Consider the following 26,104-nt stretch of genomic DNA (forward strand, 5'->3'; position numbering starts at 1 on the left):
CCGAGAAGTATAAAAACAAGAATGCGAGTAATTTGACAGTGCAGCATTAAGTTTTGCCTCAACTCACGGACACAACGCTGGTGAAAACCGAGGCTCATCTAAAATAAGAAATGCAACAGCCTGCGTTAAAAATAAATAAGTAAGAAAAACCGGTACCGGCTCTGAAGTACCAGGGCAGCGGCATTCCACGCTGCGGGTGAAAACCGTGTGGGGAAACGCACCCGAGCCCCCATCCACCCCCGTTTTTCAGAAGCGGGGAGGCCCCGGTACCGAGCTGCTCCCGTGCGGCTCAGCCGGGCCCGGCCCCCATCCCCCGCCGCCCGCCCTCACCGGTACTGCTTGGGGTCGCTGGGGGACTTGACGATGTCGGGGTCGCCCAGGCTGGCGCCGGGCCCGCGGTCGCCCCGCTCCTCCTCCTCCCGCTGAGGCGAGCGGCCTTTGGCGTCGCGGCCGCTCTCGCCAGGCGGCGGCTGCTGTTGCTGCTGCCCCGCCGGCAGCTCCGGGCAGCTGCAGCCGGCCGCCGCCTTGTTCCTGCCGGGCATGGCGGCGGCGGCGGGCACCGGCTGGCTGCGCCCGGCCGCGCTGAGGGCCCGCCCCGCCCCCACGCACGTTATTCGCCCCCTGCGCGCGAAGGCGGCTGCGAGCCTGCGCATGCGCCGCGGGCCGGCGCCGCCGCTGTCGCCGCTACCGCTACCGCCGCCGCGCCGGGCCGGGCGGCCGCTTCCCCCCGCCGCCCGCGCAGCTTCCGCCGCAAGAGCAAGGAGCGGTGACGGGCGCCGCGGCCTCCCCGCCGCACCAGTCAGCGCCCGCCGCGGCGCCACGTGGGCCGCGACAGCCAATCCTTGGACGGAGCTCAGCCAGGAGGGCTCTGATTGGTAGAGAGGATGCTGGTGGCGTGGGCGGGTGGGGGGAATCTATTACTGGGGAGAGACGAGAGGGAAAAGAGAAGCCCCTCTCAGAAATCAGGCTGAGGACAGAAAAGGAGAAAAATAGAGAGAGAGCTCGATGACTCCTCGCTGTGCGTTCCGGTCCCACACTTAGGCCTGTCTGCGGTAGTAGAACTCCCCCCGCTCTTGCGTTGGATTAGTCCAACAGCCGGCGTGGGAGGCCGGCCTTCTCCCCGCAGTGTCCTTCAGCTATTGGTTCAAGCAGCTGTCGCTCAACGCTGGCGATCCAATCAGGAGGCAGCCAGCTGGCGCGCCCTGCCCGCCCCCCCAGACGAGCGGCACGCCACGGTTGTGGGCGCCATGTTGTGGCTGTGTGTGGCAGCGGTCGCGGCCCGCCGCTGCTTCCCCCCGGCTCGTCTAGCGCAGCCCCGAAACAAGGCGGCGAAGTCCGACCCTGCCGACGGGCCGGGTCCGGGGCGGGGCGGAGCGGAGGGGAGCGGGCGGCGGTGCGCTGTGTGGGGCCGGGCGCGCCGAGCCCGCGGCGGAAACGGCAGGAGGGGACGGGGCCGCCCTCAGCCTCATCGAGTGAACCTCAGGAAACGTACCCGTTCCTAGGGCCTAAGAAAAAACCTGATCTCGCTCTTGATTTGATAGCAAAGCTGCCTCTTAGCTGGTGTTATTCCACATTTAAATGAACTAGACTTAAGGTTGCAGTTGTATTTGAGGGGCAAATATTACAGTCCTTTTCAGCCAGCTGGTCTTTTGATTGCTGTGACGTGCTCGCTGTTGGCTTTGCACTTCTTACCCCCCCCCCCCCTTAACGGTGACGGTAGCTTAAAGTACGGCCTCTCCTTAAGGCTGTTGAACAGAAAAGTTAAAATCTGCAGGAAAATAATGGCTATTTAACAGAAAGGCCAGGATTGTGATATTCAGTGTTTATTCTTACCATGGCCTAGTCTTTCCAGTTCACTAGTTTTCAGCATTTTCCAGTTTGTGAATCTGCTTTTCCTGTGTGAACGTGCAGATGCCCGGGTAGCAAAGTAAAGTTGCTGACGCTAGAAATCCTACTTTTGGTCTTCAGGCAGCTCTTTGAAGGCACCTGTGCAAGCTGTGGAGCTCATAGATGATAAATTGGAATTGTTGCTGCAGTTGTCTGCAAATTGTGTTCAAGTCCCACGTACTTTTCTTGGAACGCTGCTAGAGCTATCCTGACACTTGCCACTGCGTGTATCACAACATCCATTTTGCGTTATTGCACGTTTGTTCAATATTCCCATAATATCAGCGCTGGTAGTTATTTTGTGTGTGTGTGTAAGTCTGCTTTGACTGCAAAAGATGCTGGAAGCAAAGTTAAGGGGTCAGAGGCTAATAGAAATGAGAGGGCCTATCATCTGTGAGATACAGGGAAGATAATTTTTAGTGAGTTTGTGCTGGTGGTTTCTTACTTTGTTTCTCCACAAGATGGAAGCCAAGAGCCACGTCTAACCCAAAGCTTTACTGTACAGGTTTTTCTTCAGAACTGTGCGCTCAGGGCTGTAGATGATTCTACAAGCAACATAGAGAAGCGTGTCAAGTGCAGTCAGCTCTTTCTTTTCACAGTCTAGCACTCCTTTCTTTTTCACCTGGCAACTATACTATTTGTATCATTGTTAACACTGCTATCCTAGGCCGCTGTTAAGTGGAAGGCTCAGTCTAGGTCAGTTTTTTTGTTTTTGTTTTTTAAGTCTTTTGTGCAAGCATGTCCATTATTTCCCTTGCCAAATTCTTGTCTCACATTTTGCTGTTACCCTTTAAAAGTTAATACTTGTAACAGTTGTGATTAATTCACTGATGACATTGACATTATCTGCATACCACTCAAAAGCATAGGAAGCAAAGGCTTCCTCTCTGTTAATTCCCTCCTTTTAAGCCAAACATAAGATGAGGTGCCAAACATCTCTCCGTAAAGATGCTTGTGTATTTTTGCATGGTGATTGCATGCATTATTTTTTTCATCCAAAATAAACCCTGCAGGATTTCTGCATGCAATAGATTTCTCAGTGTATGCAATGTAGGGCAGATCAGAATTCACAACTATCTCTTTCACTTCTTCACGCTATTCTGCCATATAGTTTCTTGGTGGGCTATGCTGTAAAGAACAATTCTACCTGTCCCAGCTTGCTAGGACCGGAATACAGCTGTAGTCTTCTTAAAGAAGAAAAAAGTTCGTCTCATTTGACTGGAACACATTGAGTGGACCACAATTACATGGGGTAGAAAAGGGGAAGAAGGTCTTTTTGATAGAAAAAGTAAGTAAAACAAAAAAATCAAAATTTCATTTATTCTAAAACCATTTTTTTCTTTTATTATCTAGTTGCTGAGCTGAAAAATCATTATTTGCACTGATGAGGGCTCCTGTACTCCCATTATACCATCACAGCTCAAATTATCATTTCCTGCTGTAGAAATTACTTCTTCTTGCAAGGTACACAGGTTTTCCTAAAACTCACTTCTGCTCCACTTGAAACCCAGCACTGCCTGTTTATTGGTCAAAATAACCCTCTGCTTCATTTTGTTTTAAATCTTTATAGCGATTCCTGATTGCTGGACTCAGGGATCATTACACTGTCAAAAAAAGGTCCAAGTAACTTGATCTACTCTAAGAGCACTAGAAAGACACCTTCTCCATCCAAAAGATTGGCTGATGATAGTAATACAGCTCATACAAGCTCTCTGGCCACATTTCTCTTTATTTTGCAGCTTCAGGGATATAGATAAAATAAGCACATTTCTAGCACTGCACAAATTTTATTTTCAGTACTAGATCATAAACACCCAAAACAGGTCACAGTAAAGACTTCTGAAAGCAACATACAAACAAACTCTGCTGCAAATCCTTCAGCACAATGAATTCAAACTACATCAATGTGGTTGTATTCTTCTCCAGAATACTATACTTTTTTTTTTTTTTTAAAGAACTATTACACTTTGAGACATGACAGAACAAAATTACAAAAGCATTTGCGGATGTCATGATCCAGTAAATTATAGTGCAATGAGCACATATTTGACTCTACTTTCTGACACTGGAAAGTCTCCTTGGCCAGATGAGTTCACAGGCCTAAAGTAAAGCCATAAAACTTCTCCCAAATTTGCACGTAAAGACAGCAAACTTCTCACAATATCCACCTGATTTACATTTACAGATGCAATTTGGAGTCACTGTTTGGAGCTGGTATGTACAAACAACTCTGTGATCATAAACGAAGGCATGCAGTCTATGCAATTTCACAGATTTGCAAAAGCAGTTCCTCCATATTTCAGAGAGCATCCAAGCTCTGCATGTGGCTAACACTCATAAACAGAGTTCTACACGCACAACAGCATACAACAGCCCTAATTTGTATGCAACAAATCTGTATACAACAGCCTTAATTTTAGAGATTTTGGAAATGTGAGAGTACGTTACATATGAAGTAGCAAAAATTGTCTCTCCCTGCAAAGAATCGTGCAACAAAATGCCCGCTGCTTAACTCTGAAAGTCTTTGCTCTTTTACTCATTTTTGCCATTTTTCACTTTAGTTTTATTAATCACATCTTTCCTTAAGTTTTTTTTAAATTATACTTTGTGGTTGAATATGAAACTGGAAGAATTATCATCATCACACACGTTCCTCTCCATGACTCAAGAGGGAGCAGTGCTAAACATGCAGGCATAGCAGTAGCATGGGCCCAGGAGGGATTCCCTCATCCATATTACTAAGGAACTTGGGAAGGCACATGGGAGGGATGACCTTTCCCTGGGACCAGCTGGGCATGGATTACCTGTGTTGTGGAACTTCCTGTGCATCAAAACGATTTTGATTCACATTAGCATGAACCAAAACTATTTCCAAAAAAAACAAAAAACAAAAAAAGATGAAATTCCCATTATAGAATAGCAGTTAACCCAGAAGTCAAAGCCCCAACTCTGCCTGACTGAAATAAGTGACTTAACCTCTAGTCTCATGTCCCCAAAACATCCTGCAGTCTCCTCTACCTTGGATGAGCTATTCAGACGATTAAAAAAGCTTCAGGCTGTATCCTCCCCATTTCAAGTGAGCACTGGCCGGGTGGCTTTCGAATCCGCTCCTCACTTTGTCTTTCCAGCTGATATTTAACTTGTTACATACAAAGAGTTAGCAAGAGACAGCAAGTTCCTGTCACAACAAGGCCAAATAAGGCTTTGAACTTCCATGCCTTGCATGCTCGTTCTTTGTCTTCCCCCTTGGGTTGGGGTCTTGTGTCTGTCTCCTCCTTCTTCCCTGTCCCTTCAATGTCTTAAGACACAGGTACACTGTTGTCAAAAGTCTTCCAATTGACAAGTTGATATATTCCAACAACAAACCTCCCTGACCTGGTTTATTAAAAAGAAAAAAAAAATCAGCTTTGCACAGATTTCTGCTGAATTCCAAGTCTTAGTGACAAAAGGTGCCTTTTAACACATGCTTGCTCAAGCAGCTCTTCTGAAGGGATGATACGCAACAAGTTTTGCAAGAGAGCTTATATACTTAAACTCTCCCATTGCACATCATCTCCCACAGTTCCTTCCCCTGTTGTAACGTGCTTGTTCCTCTAGGTACTGTACTGTGCCAAGCCTGACAATAAAATCAGTCATTTTCATCCCTTGCAATAACCAAAAGTCCTTCCAAAAACGTTTTGCTGACTGAAACCATAGACTGCTACATTTTTGGGGATGGATTTTTATTATTTAGCTAATTAGTTCTCTAGAGAAGAGCTATCTCTATTTGTACAAAACCTGGGCACAGTGAAATCTGATCCTCCAAGAGGAGGCTTCTAAGGTGCTACTCTATGATAAAATGTTAAATAAAAAAGATGTTACAATTGACAGTTCATCAGTGCTTTTGGTTGAGAGCAATAGCATTTACCACCGCTCACATTTTGGCTCCAGATGTTTTGATGTGTCTGAGACACTGCTGTTCCAAGTTCTACATGCAGATTTTGCCTCCAAACTAAGCACGCGACAGCCACTGCCTCATTTCCTTCGTCCTGCAACATATCCACCATCAAGCAGTTGATCAGAGCGGCACAGGGCAGGTCCAAACCTACAAAGGTAAAAACTGCAAGATACAGGGGAAAAGCTGCAGGATAGTCAGCTCTTGTGGCTCTAGAAACAAAGGACGAGGCATAGCAAGGTGCTGAACGGAGCAACGCCCTTATATTTCTTGCTGTTGTTGAAGTAAAGCTTTCTGCAGTAAAGGAATTTATAATTAAAAATGCAACATTCTCTGTGGGAATAACATTTGCAGCACTGCACAATTATTCCTCAACATAATTCACACATTAACACTAGGTGCACTTACAACATTTATTCAGAATTTTGTTAAATTATTGGATGAGAAAATATATATTAAGCACTCTGGGACATTCAACAAACATACCAGTTTCCTGTAACAGAGACTTCAGCCTTTGCACTACATGATAAAGCACCACACAAATGAAAAGGGAAAATTTAATCAGGAAAGAAGAGGGACATTTCTCAAAGAGAAACGTCACTAACAGGAGCAGTTCTGCTGCAAAGGGGGTGGGTTGTCTGTGAGTCGCATGCTCCTTCCAGAAGTGCCCCTGGAAGGGTCAGATTCTAAACTCTCTGACATCTTGTCACAGATTATATCCACAAGACGCTCAAACACTTGTCTTACGTTGATGTTTTCTTTGGCACTGGCTTCGAAATAATCAAAACCTGTGAGAAAAAGAGCAAAAAGTCAATAAAAACTGATGATATGGAGAAAATTTTTCAATATCAATTTTTTCAAAATTCATGCTAAGAAAACCTTCAAAGAAATAAGACATTAGATAATTCTTAAGCTCCATTGATTCCTACAGTCTCAGAAGAGCGAGCAGAAATGCTTCTAAAAAATCTATCAAGCCTCAACAAGAGTCAAAGGCATAAATGGATCTTTCCTATAACTTTGGTAAATACTTCTGCAGACATTACAGATCTGAATAAACCCAGGTCAAGGGGTCAAATGCTCCCACTTCTATCAGTGGAGAATTCCTTGGGCTGCAGCTGCATGACAACATTGCATGGCTAATCTGTAACGTGTGGAAGGGCCTTCCTGTGCTCTACAGATCCTTACCAGACAATGCCAGGTTTACACTAAAAACAATTACTATTGTCTGGTAACAGTATAGATCAAGAAGAAGAGCATAGGGCTGTGAATCATGATCTTGATTGTATTCCTTCCGCTGACCAGCTTCTGTGTCTGTGGGCAAAATGCTTCGCTTCTTTGGGTCTGTTTTTTCCCCATCCTTTCTTTGTTTAGATGGAAAGCTCTTCAATGATAACTACTCGTACAGCACATACCATGACAGCGCACCAATTCTGACAAGGGCCTTTCAGCACCGCTGAATTACAAATAATGTTTGCCTCCTACAGAGCGATTTCAGCATCCAGTATGACTGCAGCTAGGAGCTGTCTAAGGAGCGTGGTCACCCAAGCACTGACCCTTTTGACCAGAAAGAAGCAAGGCTGGAGTTACGCTGAGGTATGGATGGCATGCAGACTGCTGCCTGCTGCCTCCAGCTGACACCAGCACTACGCAGCCACCAGCCTCCCTCTCACAAAGGAGCCTGAATTCCCTCCAAGAGGAGCTCTGCCTCAGCCAGCAGCAGCGCGCTGACCTGTGAAGCATTACCGGCACTGTTTCGGCCCACGCAGTTCTTTATCTTTCTATCCCCAAGGGCCTCAGAGATCAACCATCATGTACAGTTGCTGTTACTTCTGTTCTACCAGCTATTCTATTGCCAACAGCAAGAACCCAAGGACCATACAGAGAGTTTATTCTGAAATAAGCTACATTCTATTGTGATTCACTTTGGGAGCATTCTGCACTGCATCAGTTTTCTTTGATTCTGACATAAACCAGGGGAAAGAGAAGTATTCCTAACTGATGAGTCTATCATTGCTGTTAGACTTAATCCTGCCACGTGTGAGATAACAAATAGGCATCTACCCTATTCTGTCACTTTTTAACAATCATGAGGTAACGGATAAAATGATAATGGAAATGTTTGCCTCATCACTAAATAAGAACTGCTGTCATATACCAGAGAAGTGTTCTGTGTAGCCCATTTGCTATCTTTGGTGGTGATTAGGAATGTGTGTAAAAGGCACAAGAAGTGAGAGAACAGAACAAGGACATGCGTCAGTCCAGCATGCATTTAGCTGTTGCTGTCACTGAAGTTGTTTTGGTTTAGTTCACCTTCGGGCCAATAACAATTTTTTACCCAGACTGAGAAACTTAGCGTGTAAAAATGGAAAGGAGTCGGTCGTGTGATGGGGTATATTCTTCAGGATTTCCTAGAAGGTTCATAGTCACATATTCCTACCGTCAGGTCAAAATTGTTGTCCTAAAAACATTAAAAGGCCTGACCCTGAATTCTCTGCATACCTACAAACTAAGACAACTTCTGTAGATTAAGCAATGTAAATGCTTCCCTTCAAACAAACATTGATCAAATACATCATCAAACAATTTTAATGCTGCTACACAAAGTTATAATATGCTAAAGGATAACCTTTATGTAATTGCTATGATGAAAGAGAACAGTTTAGCCAGACAATAATCAATTTAAAAGATCCTTGCTGCCCAATACACTAAGTAATTTCAGATAACGCTGTACGCATGGTCACACTCAATACACAGAAAAGCTGCCTGATAAAACCAGATGTATTTTTCAACCCTTTCAAAAAGCGTTTTGTAAGTTGGGAGGCTGCCGAAGAATGAGAAGCAGACAGCACTTTCCCAAGGCATAACTAGCTTTTGTTTTCCTCTGCACTGGGGATATATTTCTCCACTGTGGGCTGGAGGAGCTCAAGGATCAGTCACAGGGCAGAACTGGGAATTCTTCAGTAGAACAGTTTTATATTGACGGGGTGTGCATGTGTGCGTGCGTGTGCGTGCGTGTTTTGAAATGTCCCACGCAAAAGATTCAGATTCTAGATGCCAGGCTCATATTTAAACCAGTGGATGAATGATTCTAGGGGGGAAGAAAAACATTAGGAGTCCAGATAAGAGTAGCAGTTCCAGCAGTACTCTCTATTTGTTGTTATATGATTCCGGACAAATCTTCTAGACTTCCAGTGAAGTTACTCCTGCAAAATATGTGGCTACACATGCATTCACAAGTGTTTCAGTTTTGAGAGTCTGCAAAACAGGAACCTGGTTTATTCATATTCATTTTTTCAAAAGCAAATCAAACTCTGATGTGTGAAAAATAGCCCATAACAGACTCTGCAATCTAACCATGTCTTTGTTTACTTTACTAGTCTTTTGTGTAAAGGATTATTATTACAACAATAATAATGAGAAATGAGAGTTTTTAGTATCGGTTACTATATGCTTATTACTGGTTTATTATGACTGTTTCTCAAAGCCCCAGTCAGGAATGGGACCTTTTTGTTCTTATCTCTTTGGAACAGTGATCATCCTTTTGTCTATACCACAAAGGTCTCTAGCATAAAGCCATACTTTATCCTGGTCTATGAGTAGGGTTTCTAGACCTTCCCTTAATAAAAATAACAACTAATGAATAATATTCTATATTCTACTATTCTATAGGTTTAACTGTAATTGGTGATTTGATCAAGGTCACACTTTAAACTATAACAATGCATATACTGTATGCTGGGACTCCAGAACCCCCATTTTAACAATACCTTACGCTCCCTCCAATTATTGGCTTAAGAATTGGAGACAGTATTGGATTTTATAAATTTGAGTATTACAGTGATTCCTCTAAGTCTGTCAAGAATCTCTACTCTTACAAACTAAATATTTACAGTATGCCCACTCTAAGGGTCTCCACTCTTAACTGAAGTCAATTTTAACAGGACTTACTTGTAGCTGCGAAATCTTAAGAGATGGAGACAATATAGTTAAAACTTAATACAGAAGCCCTGATTCCATATTAAAAAGACAACATATGCTTTGATACATAACAGAAGAGTGATAAATAAATGAGAATTTAGGATGAGTATCCTACGTCTTGCTATTCATTCTAAAATCTTCACTGCAAACCCAATTTCCTCTCAATGAAAACGTTTTGCTCCTCCTATCCCATATCAATAAGGCAATGTCATTTCCCTACCTGGACAGGGAAGCCTAGTATATTTTTAATATATAATTTACTCAGCTCTACAGACCCATTTATAAACTTTGTTTTTCACTCTTCAATTGCATTTTTTTTTTCTTCTATGAAAGCAACTTGTGCATTCTAAAAACAACTAAATGGTACTTAAGAGACCTGGAGATAGGACTGTCTTCACAAAAACTTTTTCTCTTTTCCTTCAGTTGAGCTAATAAAAGCTGTTCTCTCCAAACAAACTTTGGCTTTCTTATATCCTTACACATTAGCATTATAGCTACAACAATGCTACAAGAAGGTAGGTAGTATTGAGCACTGAGCAATGTAAAACGTCTAGCTGGACTATATTCTTAGTAATGATGCCATTATTAAGCTATTACTGCTGGAAGGATTTTATTGTACAAATTAAAAGGAACACCTTATAAAGAAGAGAGGAGGAAAAAAAAAGAAAAAAGAAAAGCTTTTACATGTACCTAGTTGATCAGCCAGATGTTTCCCTTTCTCCAAAGGAACAATTCTTTCGTCCTCCATGTCACATTTGTTTCCAACCAGGATCACTTGTGCATTGTCCCAAGAGTAAGTCTTGATTTGCGTGGCCCTACAGCAGGACAAGAAAGATTTTTTACCTTCCATCAGTAGTGCCAAAAGACAATCATATATTAAGTATGAAAACAAATGCCAATGAACACAACATCCACGTCCAAAGATTACACGTAGATTAAAAGACAAATGACCAACCTTACACATAAAGCAAGAATGCAACCAGTGTAATTTATAGTGCCATTCTATTTCATTACTGCTTAACTTTGTGCAACAATAAAGTTCCTCCTTAAGACTTTTCAAATGTTTTAAAGATCTTAGGAACTAGACAAAAAGCTAAGCTGAATTCTTTTTTAAGGTCTTGGGAAAGAAAACATTATTCTAAAGCTCCTTCTCCTACAGCTGTAATCTGTCAGAGGCACTATGATCAATTATACCTCTTAAGGATATGGTCTTTATAGAGAAAGCCGTACAATACACACTTCATACTAGATTTACAATTTCTTGTAAAGCATATAACAACAACAATTCAGAGCGGGCAAAAAGATGGTCATTTGCCACAGCAAATTGGCTGCAGTTTTACTAATGCTATAAGAAATTGTATTTTGGGAGTCAATCATACACGGAAACATCAAATCATCTTTGCTTGAACAGGAAAGCTGTCACGGAGACTGAAAATTACCAGAAACACGGAAACAATTGCTGAAGAGAAACAAAGATTTACCAGCTTGGGAGGAAAAAGGCTCAAGGTAAGGTTTTGTAAGCTAACAGACACAGTTAGACGAAGTGATAACTAAGGCAGAAAACACAAGATGCAGCAATGGACAGCAAGTATCTGACAAATGCTAACGTCGGTATCAGAGGTACCGAGTACAGGGGGTTTAAGAAGGAGCACCAAGCCTCTACAGCTCTCCGTGACTCAAGTGCTGTCACTGGAGTGCAGCTGGCTGTGCAGCCCAGAACACAGCCTCGTATTTGGCACCTGGCCTTTCTATAGATCTTCTATGACAAAACTAAGGAGTGGTTTTTTTGTTTGTTTTTTGTTTTTTTTAGTATTAGCTTGGTAGCAGTAGTTTTAATCCATTTGTCAGGCTGGCCCAACCTATTTTATCTTTCAAGACTCCCTCCTTCCCAAAGGCAATTAGGCTGTTCTGCCAGAAGCAATCTGTTCCATCCTTCTCCACCTCTCCTCCAAACACTGCTCCGGTCCATTCTGTGTCCCTACAACCTACTCCTCCATACAAAACATCCTAGTTTCAGGCAAACTTAGCATTTCCCTGAAGAGCCAGGATTCCACTCAGATTTTTTTTCTGTTTAGTTTGCTTGAACTCCCCTAACAACAAGGCGCTTAATTCCTTCACTTTTGAATTAGCAGCAGACTCCAGCTCTGATTCACTAATGATAATTTTTAATTAGTTTTGAGTTGTTTACTCGCCTTTACCATATAAAACAGCTGGTCACATTACTCCACGGATATCTGTGAAACGGGGTCATTTCACTGTGCAAATTGCCTTTAAGAAGCACATGTAGTTTGCATGGGAGAACACAAGCCTAAACCAAGCCCGCTGCGCAAGCCCCACATTATCCTAGAAAAGCACTCCCCCCAGCTGCAATTTTGGCTCCTCCACGTTCACCCTTCTGAGTGCCCCCATGTAGACTAGTCTTGTAAGAGCTAATAGGAGTCGTGACAAGTTTATATAGTATTCTGGGGTTTCTCAAGGCTCATCACAGAAGCAGATGACCTTAGAAATCATCAGAAAGCCGAGGGAGATGAAATCTCCTCTCTCCCCCTCTATAGGCAATAGAAAAAAAGAAAGTCTCCCTGGGTTCAGTTCAAAGCACCTACAGTCAGGCTCCTGTTCTGACCCCCTTCCTCTCTTTGGATAACACCTTTTGAGCACAGAGAGGGGGTCATACAAGGACATACTGCCAACTCTTAGCTATCTTTACAGAATTACTTGGAAAATCAAAAAGATGAAAAAGCACCAAGGATCTCCCACAGAACCTCATCCTTCTCCTCAGCTGTTTTGTACAAGCTAGCGAAAATCCTCCCTCCCAGAACACTGCCATTTACACTTACTATTGGGAATAATAATTTTTTAAAAGTCCTTAAATAAAGTAGACTATCTAAAAGCTGATCCCTGTCCAAAAAAGAATAGCAACAAATTTCCAGAAGCTTTTGGAAAGATAGATGGAAAAAAAAGAGGCTTGTGTAACTGAGATGTTTCAATACCTGTTAGATTAGTGCAATATACACACTGGAAAAAATATCTGTATTTCTGTGACATGATAACAACGCCGTCCCCTATTTGTGCTGAATTCCACAAATTTACGACAAAGCACGTTATTATGCTTCATGCTTGGGAGAAAAATAGTCTCAGGTTCATAGTTACATGGATATGTCAACAACCTCATTTAGAGATCCACCTCAAAAATAAATAAAACTAATTGTTTATGAACTCAGCTGTTACTTAAATCTAAGTTCAACTTAACCAATTTTTCTTTCCCTTCCATGAAATTGCCTAGATTGTCCAAAGCAGAGTTTCCACAATGTTTTCTATTTACTTTCCAGTATCAAATGCTGAGTTTATTTCAGTTGTATTACAGTTTCAAATGAGGTATAAAACACTAATTTATCTACACAGACAACTATCAAGCTAGTGTCATATTTTAACAATCAAAAGGAGCCTACTGGAAAATCTAGAAACTGGCCTGAAAGCCATAAAGCTCATTTAACCCTCTCACTCACCCTACAGGAAAGGCATCTTACTATTCAATTAGAGTAAGAAGTTCTTTTCAAATACCAGGTAAAATCCACCTTTGCTTTTGCTCATTTATGCCTTTTCTTCCAAAATAACCTGATGGTACTCTTGACACACTGGAGTAAGGAAAATAAGTCAGACCTTTCCTTTTACAGCTTCTCAGTATAACAGTCTGTTATACCTTTCTCAGTGAAAGAGCAAGAAAGCAGGCCCTGTCCTAAATACTCCCAAATGCATTAAACTTTCTCAGCTGCTTTAAGATAATTGTCATGAATTGGAGTGATCCATGTGAATGAAGGAAAATTAGCTTCATATACTACCTGAGGAGCTTGTCTAAATTCCTGATTTACAGATACTCATGAAAGAAGTACCTTTGATTGGTTTAGCTTAAATATTTTCAGAGTGACGCAAAGCAAACCGGAATGCCTCTTTTAGGATGTCCACTCATAAGAAGGGTTTGGTACAAAGATCACCCAAGGAAGGATCGGTATGGACGATGTTCTCATTCGCCAACTGGACACTTAGAGCCAGAGCACGAGGCTGTTTAAACAGTCACATTTGCATGAGCCAGAGATGAGAAGTAAAGTCCACCAGACGCACATTGGTGGCAGTTTTAGAGGGGACATTGGAGCTCCATGAAACACTTGGAGAATAGCAAGGCTACTGAACACAATCTGCTATGGCAATTTCTGAGGATATAAGCTCTAAGATGCTACAGAGGTCAGGAAGGGAGAAGAACTCCCTCCCCCAGTAGGGAGTCGAATTTGCGCAGGCTGCATTCCTGTACTTCTGGCATAATTATGAATTTTGAGATCTCTGCGTCCCCCTCGGAGCTCAACAGAAGAAAAGCATTTGTTAAGGGCAAGAGCTTACTTGGAGTGCTAGGTCTCTGGTTCAGGAGTTTGTTCATGCTTTTGGCTTGTTTTCTGTAGGGAACTCTGCGGGAAGAGATGGTACAAGAGAAAGCAGTGAGATGGGCTGAGACTCACATTGACAGGCTGCTTACACAGCATCTTAAAAACCTGAATCACTAAACTGCTGTAGGCAGGGTACCAGCAAGAAGGAACACGCTTCAGACAGGAGAACACCCTATTGCAAATATATAGATGGCTGCTGTCCACTAACTGGAGTCATAACAAGGTTTTGTCAATGGGTGCAATTTTAGGAGCTAGGAATTATGTTCATGTGGGAAATTCTTATCAGCCAAGGGAAATGGACTGGGATGGCTAGCAGCCAAAAGTTCGTGGAAGGGGTACTACTTTGTGTGTGACTTGCTGATGATTCTCTTGACACATGCTCCTAAGTTTGGCTGTATTTGTTTAGTGATCCCAGTCCCCCCGGATCACGCGGCAGGTGAGTTACGTGCAGAGCTTTATTTTAAACTTTTTCATTTTAGTAAGTGTATGTTAAGGCAAAATATGATGAAACCATGCTTACACACTAACTTGCCAAAGGTGAGCTTGCAAATACACTTAGTTAAATCAGATTAAGATTGTGCATAAAGAAAACCTGAGGGAAGTTTAGAAAAGATCTACTAAAATATTTGTTCCCTCTACCTGAGAGCATAGCATTCTTTTTTTTTTTATTCCATTCCAATTTCCATATAAATGCAGTTTCAACACATTAATTCCAACCTTTTTACAGGCCTGTCTCATACACAGACCATTAAACATGCATGGGTGTGGGCAGCCCAGTTAAAATTATTCTTTTTATATGTTTGTACTGAAAATATTTGAATGTAAAGATCCTTGAAATGCAAGCTCTTTCTCCTTACAAAAGCTTAAATCTTTTATCCTCATTATTTCCAAATGTATTCATCAGATTCCACAGAAAGAAATTAACTTGAATCAGATGAAATTGTGTCACTAAATTTAAAAATATTTAGCATTTGTTCAGGGTTTTTTTTTTTTTGGTTTATAGAAATATATTTTCATTTTTTAAGGACATTCAGCTGGCTTCACTCCGTAGCTCCCTATACTGGTCCCTTCACTAGCTTATTGAATCTTTTCGTGCCAGAAAAAACACTGAAATTCACACATGCCATTTTTAAAATAACCAGAAATAGCTAGGAAGATTAACAGTTTCCTTACTGGATTTAATTCATGTTAGCTGGTAAAGAACTCTTGAGTACTTCTGATTTATTCTCAATGTCTCAAATGTCAGCCAACCTGTTGCACCATGCTGCATTTATGATAAATGTTTAACTTAACGATATTCTTATATTTGTACCTGGACACTGAAAAACACATCACTAGCCAGCTAGACTAACAGGACACTTAAGAGAGAGAAAGGATGCACCACAATTGCCACTGCTCCACCCTCTCTCAAACACCGAACAGAAGCACCGCAGGAGCGCTAGGCCTCCCTCTTTTTCATTACATGCGCTGGTACCCTCTCACACTTGACCTGAAGAGAAGACTAGGCTAACGGAGATAAAGGCTCTGAGCTAAAGGAGCTTTTGTTTGGCTCAAGAAGTAGACGCTGTCATTTTCTAGGGAGGGTACATTTCTCGACTGAAGACCAGATCTATGATAACGTTTTTTACAACATAACTGTACACACAGAATGGTCAAAAAAGACAAAAGTTGTACATACTTGCTATGCTTGCAAACGCCAGGGGCTTATATAGCTGCATCAGCAAAAGACAAAAGGTTTTGTTTGCATTTGTTGTCCCTTCAGAATTTTAGAAAATAACTTTGTAGAGTGGAGGAAAAAAAAGCATCTCTTAGGTGCATCACCACTAGAGGACTCTGCTGACACAGCTATCCTGGTTTAGTGAGAGTCATTATTTCCCCTCCTGTAGATGAGCTTCAGAAAGGCAGGAAATGGGCTACCGCAGGCCGATTATATCTGCCCCACTAGGTTATTTGGGTGCAGAATCTTAAAACTGATGGTTGAAAAGATTCATGACATATCAAGTAAAAATGAACACTGATGGTTCACCTTTGGGTGTCCTTTGGCTGACAAGTTCCTCTTAGCAGAGATATTCATGTAGCCCCCGTGGCAAAGGAAGAAATGAAGTCAAATACACAAAGCTGACCTTTCCTTATTCCTACACCCTTGCACCATTGCCTTTGGCGGAACAAATGTTAGACCATTTCTCATACAAAGTTTCAGATTAAATGTCACCCATGTAAACTTTAAAACTGAGTAGCTCATAGACTGAGATTTGGTATATTTAACTGAAATGTTGCATGTGTATAAAAAGATTGACATTTGTCTGAGCTATGCTTTTCTAAAAAATCTGAAGAAGCACCACATTAATCTTCTATGCCTATATATGCTTCAAAATAATCAGCAGTGACAGTATTGGCTTATCTTCATTGTACTGGATTTCAGAAAACATGGCAAAGCACATAGAACAAACACAGTTTGAAAGTTAGAGGCACGTAAGATAAATCTGTATTAAATTTGGATTTGATAAAATTCCAAACCAAAAATCCCCTACAAGTTGGCTGATTTCTAGAACTAATGGGCACCAAAGCCAATAGCCCTGAGTTGTCTCTGCCCTCTATATAGCGCGCTCATTTCCAAAGATGAGTAAAGTCAACTGCTTTTAAGAGCACTGGTTATAAATGACATAAAATTTAGAAAAAGCACTTAAAAGGAGCTCTTCTCTGATAGAGACAGTATGTTAATGATTTGCATTTGTACAACTCATCAGCAAAACTTTTATACTTAAGTAAGAATCCTCCTCCCCCCAAAATCTTCATGAACCACCTCTCTCCCAAGCCCTTCATCATTCCTAGTTTTGATAACGCTGCAACCCCGTGTGTTTGCTGACTGGTTGGCCAACAAGCATATGGTCACTGGTCAGCTGGCCACTATCAGCCACAAAGTGTAACAGCTGAATTTTCTTTACTTTTCTCTCTGCAAGAGCGCTCCTTTTAGGACATTTCCTCTCCCCAGTCACAAATTTTCACCAAATGTGTTCAAAGCTATCTTTGTGACTTTCATCCCTTTTCTAAATTTGGTTAGACTGGTAAACCAAAGTTATTAGAGAGGAACCAATAGACAGACAGACAGCTAGATGAACAGTGTGATCTTATATATCTTGTCTCCTCATGAAATCAAGCTAAAAATATTTTTAGTTTAATGCAAGATATTGCCCGAGCTCACATGCTTGTACTCGTAGGGAAAAATCTCTTTGCAGGCACATGCAATTAAAAAAACAGTGACTCCACCTCAGCCTGGCGGAGAGGGTGCCATGTAGAGGAACCAGGTTTTGGCCAAACCTTTGGGTCTGTGTTTCTAGGAAAGAAAAATCTATTCCTCTATCATTAGCTGCTGAAGGACAGCTAAAGGAGTGTTGTAGTTCACCTTCTGCTGCATGGTGTCATGATATTGGAGATGAGGCAAAAATGACGACTATGTCTTTATATGTGATGATCATGATTCTCTGCTTGAATGGACAGACAGAACTAATAATGGGCGGCCTTGGAAGACGGCCAAGTTACTAGAAACAACACACCATGTCGTTGTCGTTTTTCAGTTAAAACCTACATCACGATACATGGAAAAGGTATTCAACGTACAAATCAGAGTGAGTTTGATTCTGAGAGCCAGTGCCATGACTAGCATGCTTTCCAGGAGAGGGTCTACTGATCTGAGTTAGGTAAAAGAATTTTAAAAGTCACCTACATGCTGCTGTCACATGCTCCAGACAGGTCTCTGAGATCACTGCAAATCAATCTATCAGACTTAGGAGATTCCATTAACTGCTGCATTGCCTTTCTTTGCGCGCTGATCAAACCTATCTGCAGTATAAAGCAACAGGGTAACAAGCAGTAATGATTGCAAGATGTTTGAGGGGAGTCAGTGAGGTACTTCTCTGGAGGATAAACATAGCCTTTCCCCCCCCACACACACCCCATGCCCTGCACTTTCTGCATAAAGTCTCCCAAGTCTCTAAGACGATAGCCATAACAAGGACCATTGTTCAAGAGGGCGTAACAGATCTTCACAGAAAAGTCAGAGACAAATGATCCAGTTTCTTTGACAGTTCTCTATACCAGGGCCCTGGTATAAAGAAAGTGGCATTTTCTGGCCCAGAGAGAGATTCTAGTCAGAGCTGGAGTGATGGGGGCTAGGCGCCCCTTCGAGAGGATGCCACGGCAGGACCAGCGTCCAGCTTTCTGTTTACCAGTGCTGCGCCAGCAGCTGCTACCTTGTGCCAGCAGCTCAGACATTTCTACCCCAGGCACCGCACTGAGTCCCCACTGAGAGAACACCTCACATCAGCTACCCCCATGGGGGGCTGCCGGCACTGCCTGTGGCTACAGGGATGATGCACGCTCTGGCTCCTCTGGAAAGACCTCTGTTTTTCCTGCTCTGTATACACACTTTTCAAGAAGGCAGGGACAGCAGGAAAAAAGTCTGGCCCCAGCTCTGCTTCCAAAATCAGATCAGAGAATGGGGTAAGATGGGACATTTCTTCTGGAGGAAGGAGACGAGTGGCATGGGCTCCACGGAGAGCCTTCAGTTGGGGAAGCGAAAGTGCACACCATAATGTGGGGGAAACAAGCCTAGGCACCAATGCCTTGCTACAGCTTTGATACAGCTATTAAGTTTTTAAAGCGACTGATCTGGTCCCTTTCTTTTCTCACTCTAAATCAAAACATTTCCTGGCTTTTTGTCATCTGGAAGTCCAGAGGTCATTTTCTGGTTTATGTATTCGTACTGAAGTTAGTGGAGCCAGAGGAGCTTAGAATAGGTGAGAATCTGTCCGTCTCACAGGCTAGTTTTAGGCATAAGTCCCCACCCTTCCCATACAATAGCTCTCTTCTCATTCCCCATCCCATCATTTCACACTGAGCACTTAGTTGTTTAGGCTCCCTCTATAGTCAGTGATAACAGACAGGCCCCTTCCAAGGGGCGTGCCTGCTTTCTGCTCTAGATCTTACTCTTCCTCCTCTTATAACTAAAACTATTTTAAACTACACAATTTGTAGATGGCTAAGATTAGGTTTTTTTAATTGGCTGAAGCTAGGTGAGATGAATACTGTTCCACTATACTTTTAAGTGCCAAAAAAATCTAAATACAGGACAAGGCACGTCGGAAAGATTTATCCCTGTTAGATTTTAAATGAGGTTTGACTCGAACAACCATTGTTAAACTGGATTGCTTTAGCAGCATAGGCAGAAACCTCAATAAGGCCAAATCATACATTAGAAGATGAGCAATAAGTATGGACCTTTAAAAGCAACAACTACTATAATACACTACTACACTAGAATTATACATTTTTCATAAAAAAAAAAAAAGAACTGGCTAGTGGAACTGTGCAACTTTTTCTAAAGAGAACTTAAAAAAACCAATTCAACCCAGAGTTTAGGTGAAGAGGAAAGAATATGGTGATGCATAGCAAAGGGTAGAATGTAAAATGTTCTTGACAAGCAACTGTGAAGAGACAATTGGCCAAAAGACAAACAAGCCTAACAACAACAACAACTTATTTCCTACCAGTCCTGCACTGCATTGAATGAGTCTTCACTGGTGATGTCGTACATGAGGATGAAGCCCATGGCTCCACGGTAATAGGCTGTTGTGATGGTCCTGTATCTTTCTTGTCCAGCTGTATCCTGGAACAAACAGGAATATTTAGGCTTTGAGATCCCAGTTCTCAGAAAAAAAGGGGCTGTAGTTAGCTCCTGTATCTAAAATTAGGCAAGCACCTTTTTATTATTATATATTTTTAAAAATTCATTTATTCCCACTGAAATGAGCTCTGCTTACATCTTAGCATTAATTGGGCTTTTGCACCAACTATGATCTGTTAAATGTGCTTTGGCACACGTACAATTAAAAACTTAATCAAAAACGTCAACCCTTTAATTGCTCTTTTCTGCCTCAGCCTCAATGCAATAATAAAATGTTAGTAGAGTTCACTGAAAGCTGACACTTCCAAGCAGAGGCAATGGAAAAAAGCCCAGGACTGTACCAGGCAAAAAACATTTGTGTGTTGCAGCTGAGTGCCAGGGACAGGGAATTGGCCCTTGACATAGATGCTGCAGATGACTCGGTACTTACCTGAATTTGGAGACAACAATTCAGGACTTGATGAATTGAAAGTGGACCAACAACCCTCTAACCAGTCGATTCTTTCTGGACCTGCCCTGTGAACCAGGGACAGAAGTCATATGCTTAAAATAGCTCTCATTTTGGAGCTATCTATCATTTGAACAAATTTATTTCATCAACCTTTCAGCAAATAGCAACTCTGTGAAATAGCTGTGAGAAGGCAAAGAGTCTTATCTTCAAAGCGCACGCTCAGCACAGGGTATTGATTGCTACGGTTGCTCTTACAGGTGAGCAGTTCTGAGATGAATGGTGGTTAGACCTCCAAAACATTTTAGAAGCATTTACTGCTGCTGGTTTAAAATGCGTTTAACAAAGTTTCTTTTCTCTAAAGAAAAAATGCCTGAAAGGACTTATCACTCATATAGCTTCAGTAAACAACTGAGAGGGTTTGTAAGAGTAAAGTAAAATCTATACGGAACATCTTTCAGAGCTGTAGGGTCAGGCTCTGACCTGACACAGCAGATGACCACACTGCAGGGGAAATACAGACAGTGCAATAGGTGGGAGACTGCACTTGGCTTTAAAATTCTATCTGCCTTAGGTCCCATACCTGCAGCCTTGTTTTTGCTGCATGCAAAGGACAGCCCTGGCCCTTCCGGAGCACATGCCAGCCAGCCCATGAGAGGGGAAACATCAGTGATCACCGGTTGTTCTACACCAGCATATCAGAGAGGCTCTCTGTGGGAGGGAAGCGCTTGTAAATAAGCTCCCTGCAGCTTGCCTAAAGGGCTCTGCCTATTACACTACCCTGAGAATATCCACAGCTGTAACAGCAAGTGAATCTCCCAGTGGATACATTATGCAGGGGGGATTTTTCTGTTTCTCTGCAACACATCTGGAAAGAGAAGGGATTTTTCCCAAAACATTTATTTCAAGACAGGGCACTCCACCAGCTGAGAAATGGTTCTCCCTTTCCCTTCCTCCTCCTGACTAGAAATGCCAGAGCAAGGTGGACTGCACCTGGAGCCTGAGCATCCATCACCCGTCCTGCCTGGTGACAAACCCATCCAAGGGCTTTCTCTTGCTCACTGCCACACAACCTCACTTAGCTGCTAAGTGCCACTAAGCTGCAACTGTGCCACCAAGGTCCTGACTGTACTTCTTAAAACAGGGTAGGTGTCAGCAACAATATTATCAGTCTGATTATTCAGAGAGACATGACAGTTGCTTTATTATAGCCTGATTTCCTGAGGAAACGAGGCTTACGAAATCATTTGTCTCCACATGTGCAAACGTGCATGTGCCCATTATAACTTTTGAACCTACTAAGGACTTTTGATCAAGTCTGACTAAGGGGAAATGATCTCAAAGGTATGCTCTTACATACTTCATGAAAATAGTTGGCAAAGTGGAGAAGAGAGACCTGAAGAATACCCTAGCTGGGTGAAAAAGTTTCAGTGCAACTGCTTATCATTTTTTAGACACCAAGGAATCCACAGGAGAGAGGTTTTCTCCATGCCTCATTCGGAGAAAGACCTAAATCAGTATTAATATCTTGTCAGATACTGCAACCACGGAAAAGGCACAAGTCCATAGGAAGCTGGGCCTTTTTAATCCTCATGCTCACAGAACTATTGTTTCACACCTGCGTTCCCATGCTTTTCCAACTCCCAAATCTCATGTCCTACTCCCGTTCCGCATTTGAGACTGATCAGGCATTAAGCAACTGCAAGAAACATTGTCTGGCTACACGCAGAATAATTTGCAAAGAACACTAAATTGACCAAAAGCTCAGAGCAAGGTGTTAGCTCTGAGGATGTATGTCCAGGCTGTCCTGGAAAGCCTGAATGGACCTGCAGTCCCAAGGGGATCTCAGGATGGCTGCCAAAGCCTGCGCTGGTACAGTCGCAGCGCACAGGCTCAGTCAGGAACTAGATTCAGTCTGCAGTGCTTGGGTCAAAGGAAACTTTGGTAATTTGTATTTCCCGAAAATCGTGAAATGCAGTTACTCCAGTTTGTTATTTTTTGTGCTCTGCTGGTCAGCCCCATGCAAATGGGTGGTACAAGGGGATCACAAGACGTACAAATGAGGTCTGAGGGGCTGCACGTGTTTGCTGCCCATAACTTGTTCTCTTATGGGCAGAACGCACTTAACCTGGCGAGGAAGGCAACTTGCACGTTCATTAACGTATGCTTGTGCGCCTGCCTTCTCAGGTTTCAAAAAAAAGCAGAGGGAGAGAAAGGGGAGGAGCAAAAGAAAGACATCCTATATTTCATGGTACGTAACGTTTCTTCGTAACCTTGCACTTGTAGTAGTGTGGTCCAGCGCACGATACATGATTCATCTCCGTGCGAGACAGTGATAGATTCCAAGGTTTGTTTTACTGTACGGGTACAAAGCATGTTATCTCCTCTTAAAGGTTTTTAATCACATTTCTCCAAATCCATTTGAATCTTTGTAATAATCACCTTGACATGATTTTTTTCCTCAGGTTATATTAGCTTCTTAGATAGTTATAACATGGCTTAATTTTCCTCTGACTCATACCAAGTTTTATGCTAGCTTCTGTGGAAATCCCCCCCCCCCATTCAGCTTTTTTCAACATAAATGAGAGAAAATAAACTGCCAAATCTGAGCTTTATTTCTTCAGCATTTACAATCACTGCCCTTACATTAGTTTAAAACACCACAAACCTTCAGGTTACCAGGCACTTAAGTTTGATGCATGAGACAATTATCTAACGAAGGAGATAATTGATGCAGATCTTTTTTTCCCCCCTCCAAGTTATTTGCAAGATTTCCAGGCAGAACACAAGCTCATTAAAAGACAAGAGAAGCAATAGATGAGGTACAGGCAAGAATCAGCACAAACCCACTGTAGCTCTAATTGGCAGTCTAGCCAAACGTCTAGAAGAACAGCCTGAGCCTGCAGCATCCAGAAGCCTCTTTGGCTGTCCCTGACGAGGAATTAGATAGCTTGGTTATAACCAGGTCTCTGTGAGGTATCTTTACACTGTTATGCTAACAAGTCTGTCCCTTTGTAGCTTATATATGTGCCTGTCCTAGATAAAAACAATTAAAAAATACTGTTAGTTGGCTGAAACAAAAATTGAACAGTTTAGTGTTCAGTGGTCATCACAAGGAAAGAGTAAAGACTTAAATGCTTTAGCACAGTGTGCAGATGCCCTCTACTCACAACTTCCATCACCTAAACACTGACGATATTAGCACAACCAGCTTTTTGTTATTGCTTATTTGTCTGTCTCAACAAAAACAGCAAAGTACTTGCACAGGAAACCTACTGGAGTGTTTAAATCACACTGGATGCTCTTTGCTGCAGGTGTGAAAAATCAGAATTCCTACCAACGTTCTTCTAATGAACGTTTCCAGTCACAAATTCTTTGTTTAAAATAAAGCATCACTGAAACTTCTCATCTGTACTAAGTTTAATTCCCTCAACACCATGACTTCTCTAGCAGCGTATATGACAAACAAGCTGAAAAATAAACCTTTAAATTTTTTAAATGATTTTTTTTTTAAGGGGGATAATATATGAGAGTCACCTGCTGTCCAACTGGTTGGCAACAATTACAAAATATATGTGCATTCATCCACTGCTACTCTGGACTTAACAGTCTATGCAAATAAGATGCTAAGAGCCTCAGAACAGAGGCTATGTCAACCCCAACACCCAGCCACAACCACAATTTCACAGCTTCACCGGCTGTGGTGAAGGAGAGACCGTTTCCCCTCTCCTGCTCTTCAGCGTCATGTTGTGACATCTGAGCTAGAGCTTTTTGCACCTTGTTCTGAGTTTGGTCACCCTCGGAGACAGGACAATGGGACTTCACGACCCACTGCTTATAGGTGCAGCAAGTTGCCAGACATCAGAGCGTCAGGAAACATCTGACTCCCTGCAACTACCGCTCAGTTCTCAGCAAGACGGGTACTTCAGCCCCTTTTCTCTACAAGACAGATAACCTGAATGAGCAAGAAATAAAGGTATAGCCTGAAAGCAGAGCGTTGTTTGTCCTTCTTCAAGCCTCTTGCCAATCTTGGGCTCAGTCATACTTGACTCCTTTACATCCAGGACCCCTTTACTTTCCCGTCTGCATGGATGAAGAAACAGCCGCGCTCACGTGGAGCCCTCTCAGTTTCACGCTGGCATCGCTGCTTTAAACAGCAAGAGCGGTGTTTATCCCCCATAACCACCCTGCTGTCTTCCCTCCTCCACGCAGCGCTCTCAGACTGCACATGCAGCCTTCTCTGCTGCTACTGCCCTGTTGCGCCATCCTCACTGTATCTAGGTAGCCCCTCAAAGCTGGGGATGTAACTAGCATTTCCTTACATTTCTGGACTGCTGTAATCCAAAGTGTTAAATTTCTCATACCCTCTTGCAATTCAAGGTGTTTTGTTTGGTTGGTTTTTTTTAATTTTTTGAGGAGATCAATAGTATTGATGTCTGTTGCCAGATGGCCAATATCTTCCAGCCCAACTACCTGCATTTCAGCAGCTGCACTTTGGAGTGCAAGCTTGCTGCAGTCAAGAGCGTTTCTTAGCTTTATAAACATAAAGCTTAGCCTAGTGCTCAGCAAAGAGGGGCCCTGCTCTTTGATCAGAGCTCCTGGATGTTACATGAACACACACCACGTTTCCTTTGCAAAAGTAGATTTCTGAGTGGAAACCACCAAGAATCACCTAAACAAAAGTCACTTTGAGAAAGGAGGAGGAGGAGGAAAAAAGCACTGAGAACCACAAGGGTCAGTGAAGAGAGTGACCTTGGGCAGAGTGGGATGTAACATTAACAAGAAAACGCTAACACTGAGCTTACCGCTCTTGCTGGCAGCTAGAATTAGGCTAGCAAGATGAGTCACTGGTTAAGACACGGATAAGATGTGATGTCAGGAAAAGCTTGTGAAGTTTCACTTGCTGCCAGGAGCAAAATAACACCCACTTCCTTCAAAGCTTAGCTCTGATTAAAACGCTCCAGTTCAACAGATCATATTAAGCATGTGCTTTTCCTCCTTTCTTGTTATTGAGTACTCCCATTGTCCAAGAGTTACTGGAACCTACTCAGATGCATTTAGACACCTTGAGAGTTGGTTTCATTTGAGCAATATTAGCAATATGCAGCAAAATGTTTCTGCCGGAAAAATTGCCTTTGATATAAAAGGCTCTATCCTTGCAAAGTGTTTTTAAACATTTCCCACTTTTGCTGTCTTCACTTCAGCTCTTCTAGCAGTAGTAAAACCAGAAGCCCCTGGAAAAATTTAGTACTAGCAGTTGCAAATCCTTCACTGCTCCCAACCTATTTTGTTTACCCTGTACAGAAGCAGCTACTTGCCACTCTAACGCTTCCACACTAACTACTGCCACCATGGAGATGGAAATTTTATGATAAAGGACTTTTGATACATGCATAGCCTCTGAGGGCTCACCAATATCTGGCCAGTTAAAGGCCTCAGTGTTTTTTCCTCCCACTTTTGGAAAAGTCCCTTGTAACCAAGGGGCTAAGTGTCTCTTCAGGGGAGGCACTGCACTTACTGACTACTTTTCTTTTTCAAGTACTTTGGCATACTTAGCTGATGGACAAGGAAGAAAAGTTAGTATAAGTTAACTTTACCTACCATTACAGCACTTCTGGGGACTGAAAAACACCAGCTGTTTAGTTTTGCTTAGCAACTCCACACCATTCAGGACAAAAAGTGAATCACTGAAAATGCAATAGAGTGCATTTTCCCCGCAGAATGTAATTTCCAAACCA

The 26,104-nt window shown here is 42.5% G+C and overlaps 2 protein-coding genes across 8 annotated transcripts in view; both read right to left on the reverse strand.

Annotated features, from left to right (window-relative positions):
• The window catches only part of NRDC (nardilysin convertase), a 31,426-nt gene extending 30,758 nt beyond the window's left edge, over positions 1–668 (reverse strand). The window contains exon 1 of the mRNA XM_068953109.1: positions 331–668. Coding sequence (XP_068809210.1) covers positions 331–653 — 323 coding nt within the window. The 5' untranslated portion in view covers positions 654–668. The remainder of the gene's footprint in view (positions 1–330) is intronic.
• A 2,930-nt stretch (positions 669–3,598) lies between these two features.
• Positions 3,599–26,104, reverse strand: part of RAB3B (RAB3B, member RAS oncogene family) — a 67,521-nt gene continuing 45,015 nt past the window's right edge. For 6 of the 7 annotated variants that reach the window (XM_068953129.1, XM_068953131.1, XM_068953127.1 and 3 more), the window contains 3 exons: positions 19,782–19,900; positions 10,490–10,614; positions 3,599–6,609 (listed from right to left, as the gene is read on the reverse strand). In XM_068953129.1, coding sequence (XP_068809230.1) covers positions 6,422–6,609; positions 10,490–10,614; positions 19,782–19,900 — 432 coding nt within the window. In that variant the 3' untranslated portion in view covers positions 3,599–6,421. The remainder of the gene's footprint in view (positions 6,610–10,489; positions 10,615–19,781; positions 19,901–26,104) is intronic. The other variant, XR_011142611.1, reaches the window with a different exon arrangement.

This window comes from Struthio camelus, chromosome 8 (assembly GCF_040807025.1).
Source record: "Struthio camelus isolate bStrCam1 chromosome 8, bStrCam1.hap1, whole genome shotgun sequence".
Lineage (NCBI taxonomy): Eukaryota > Metazoa > Chordata > Aves > Struthioniformes > Struthionidae > Struthio > Struthio camelus.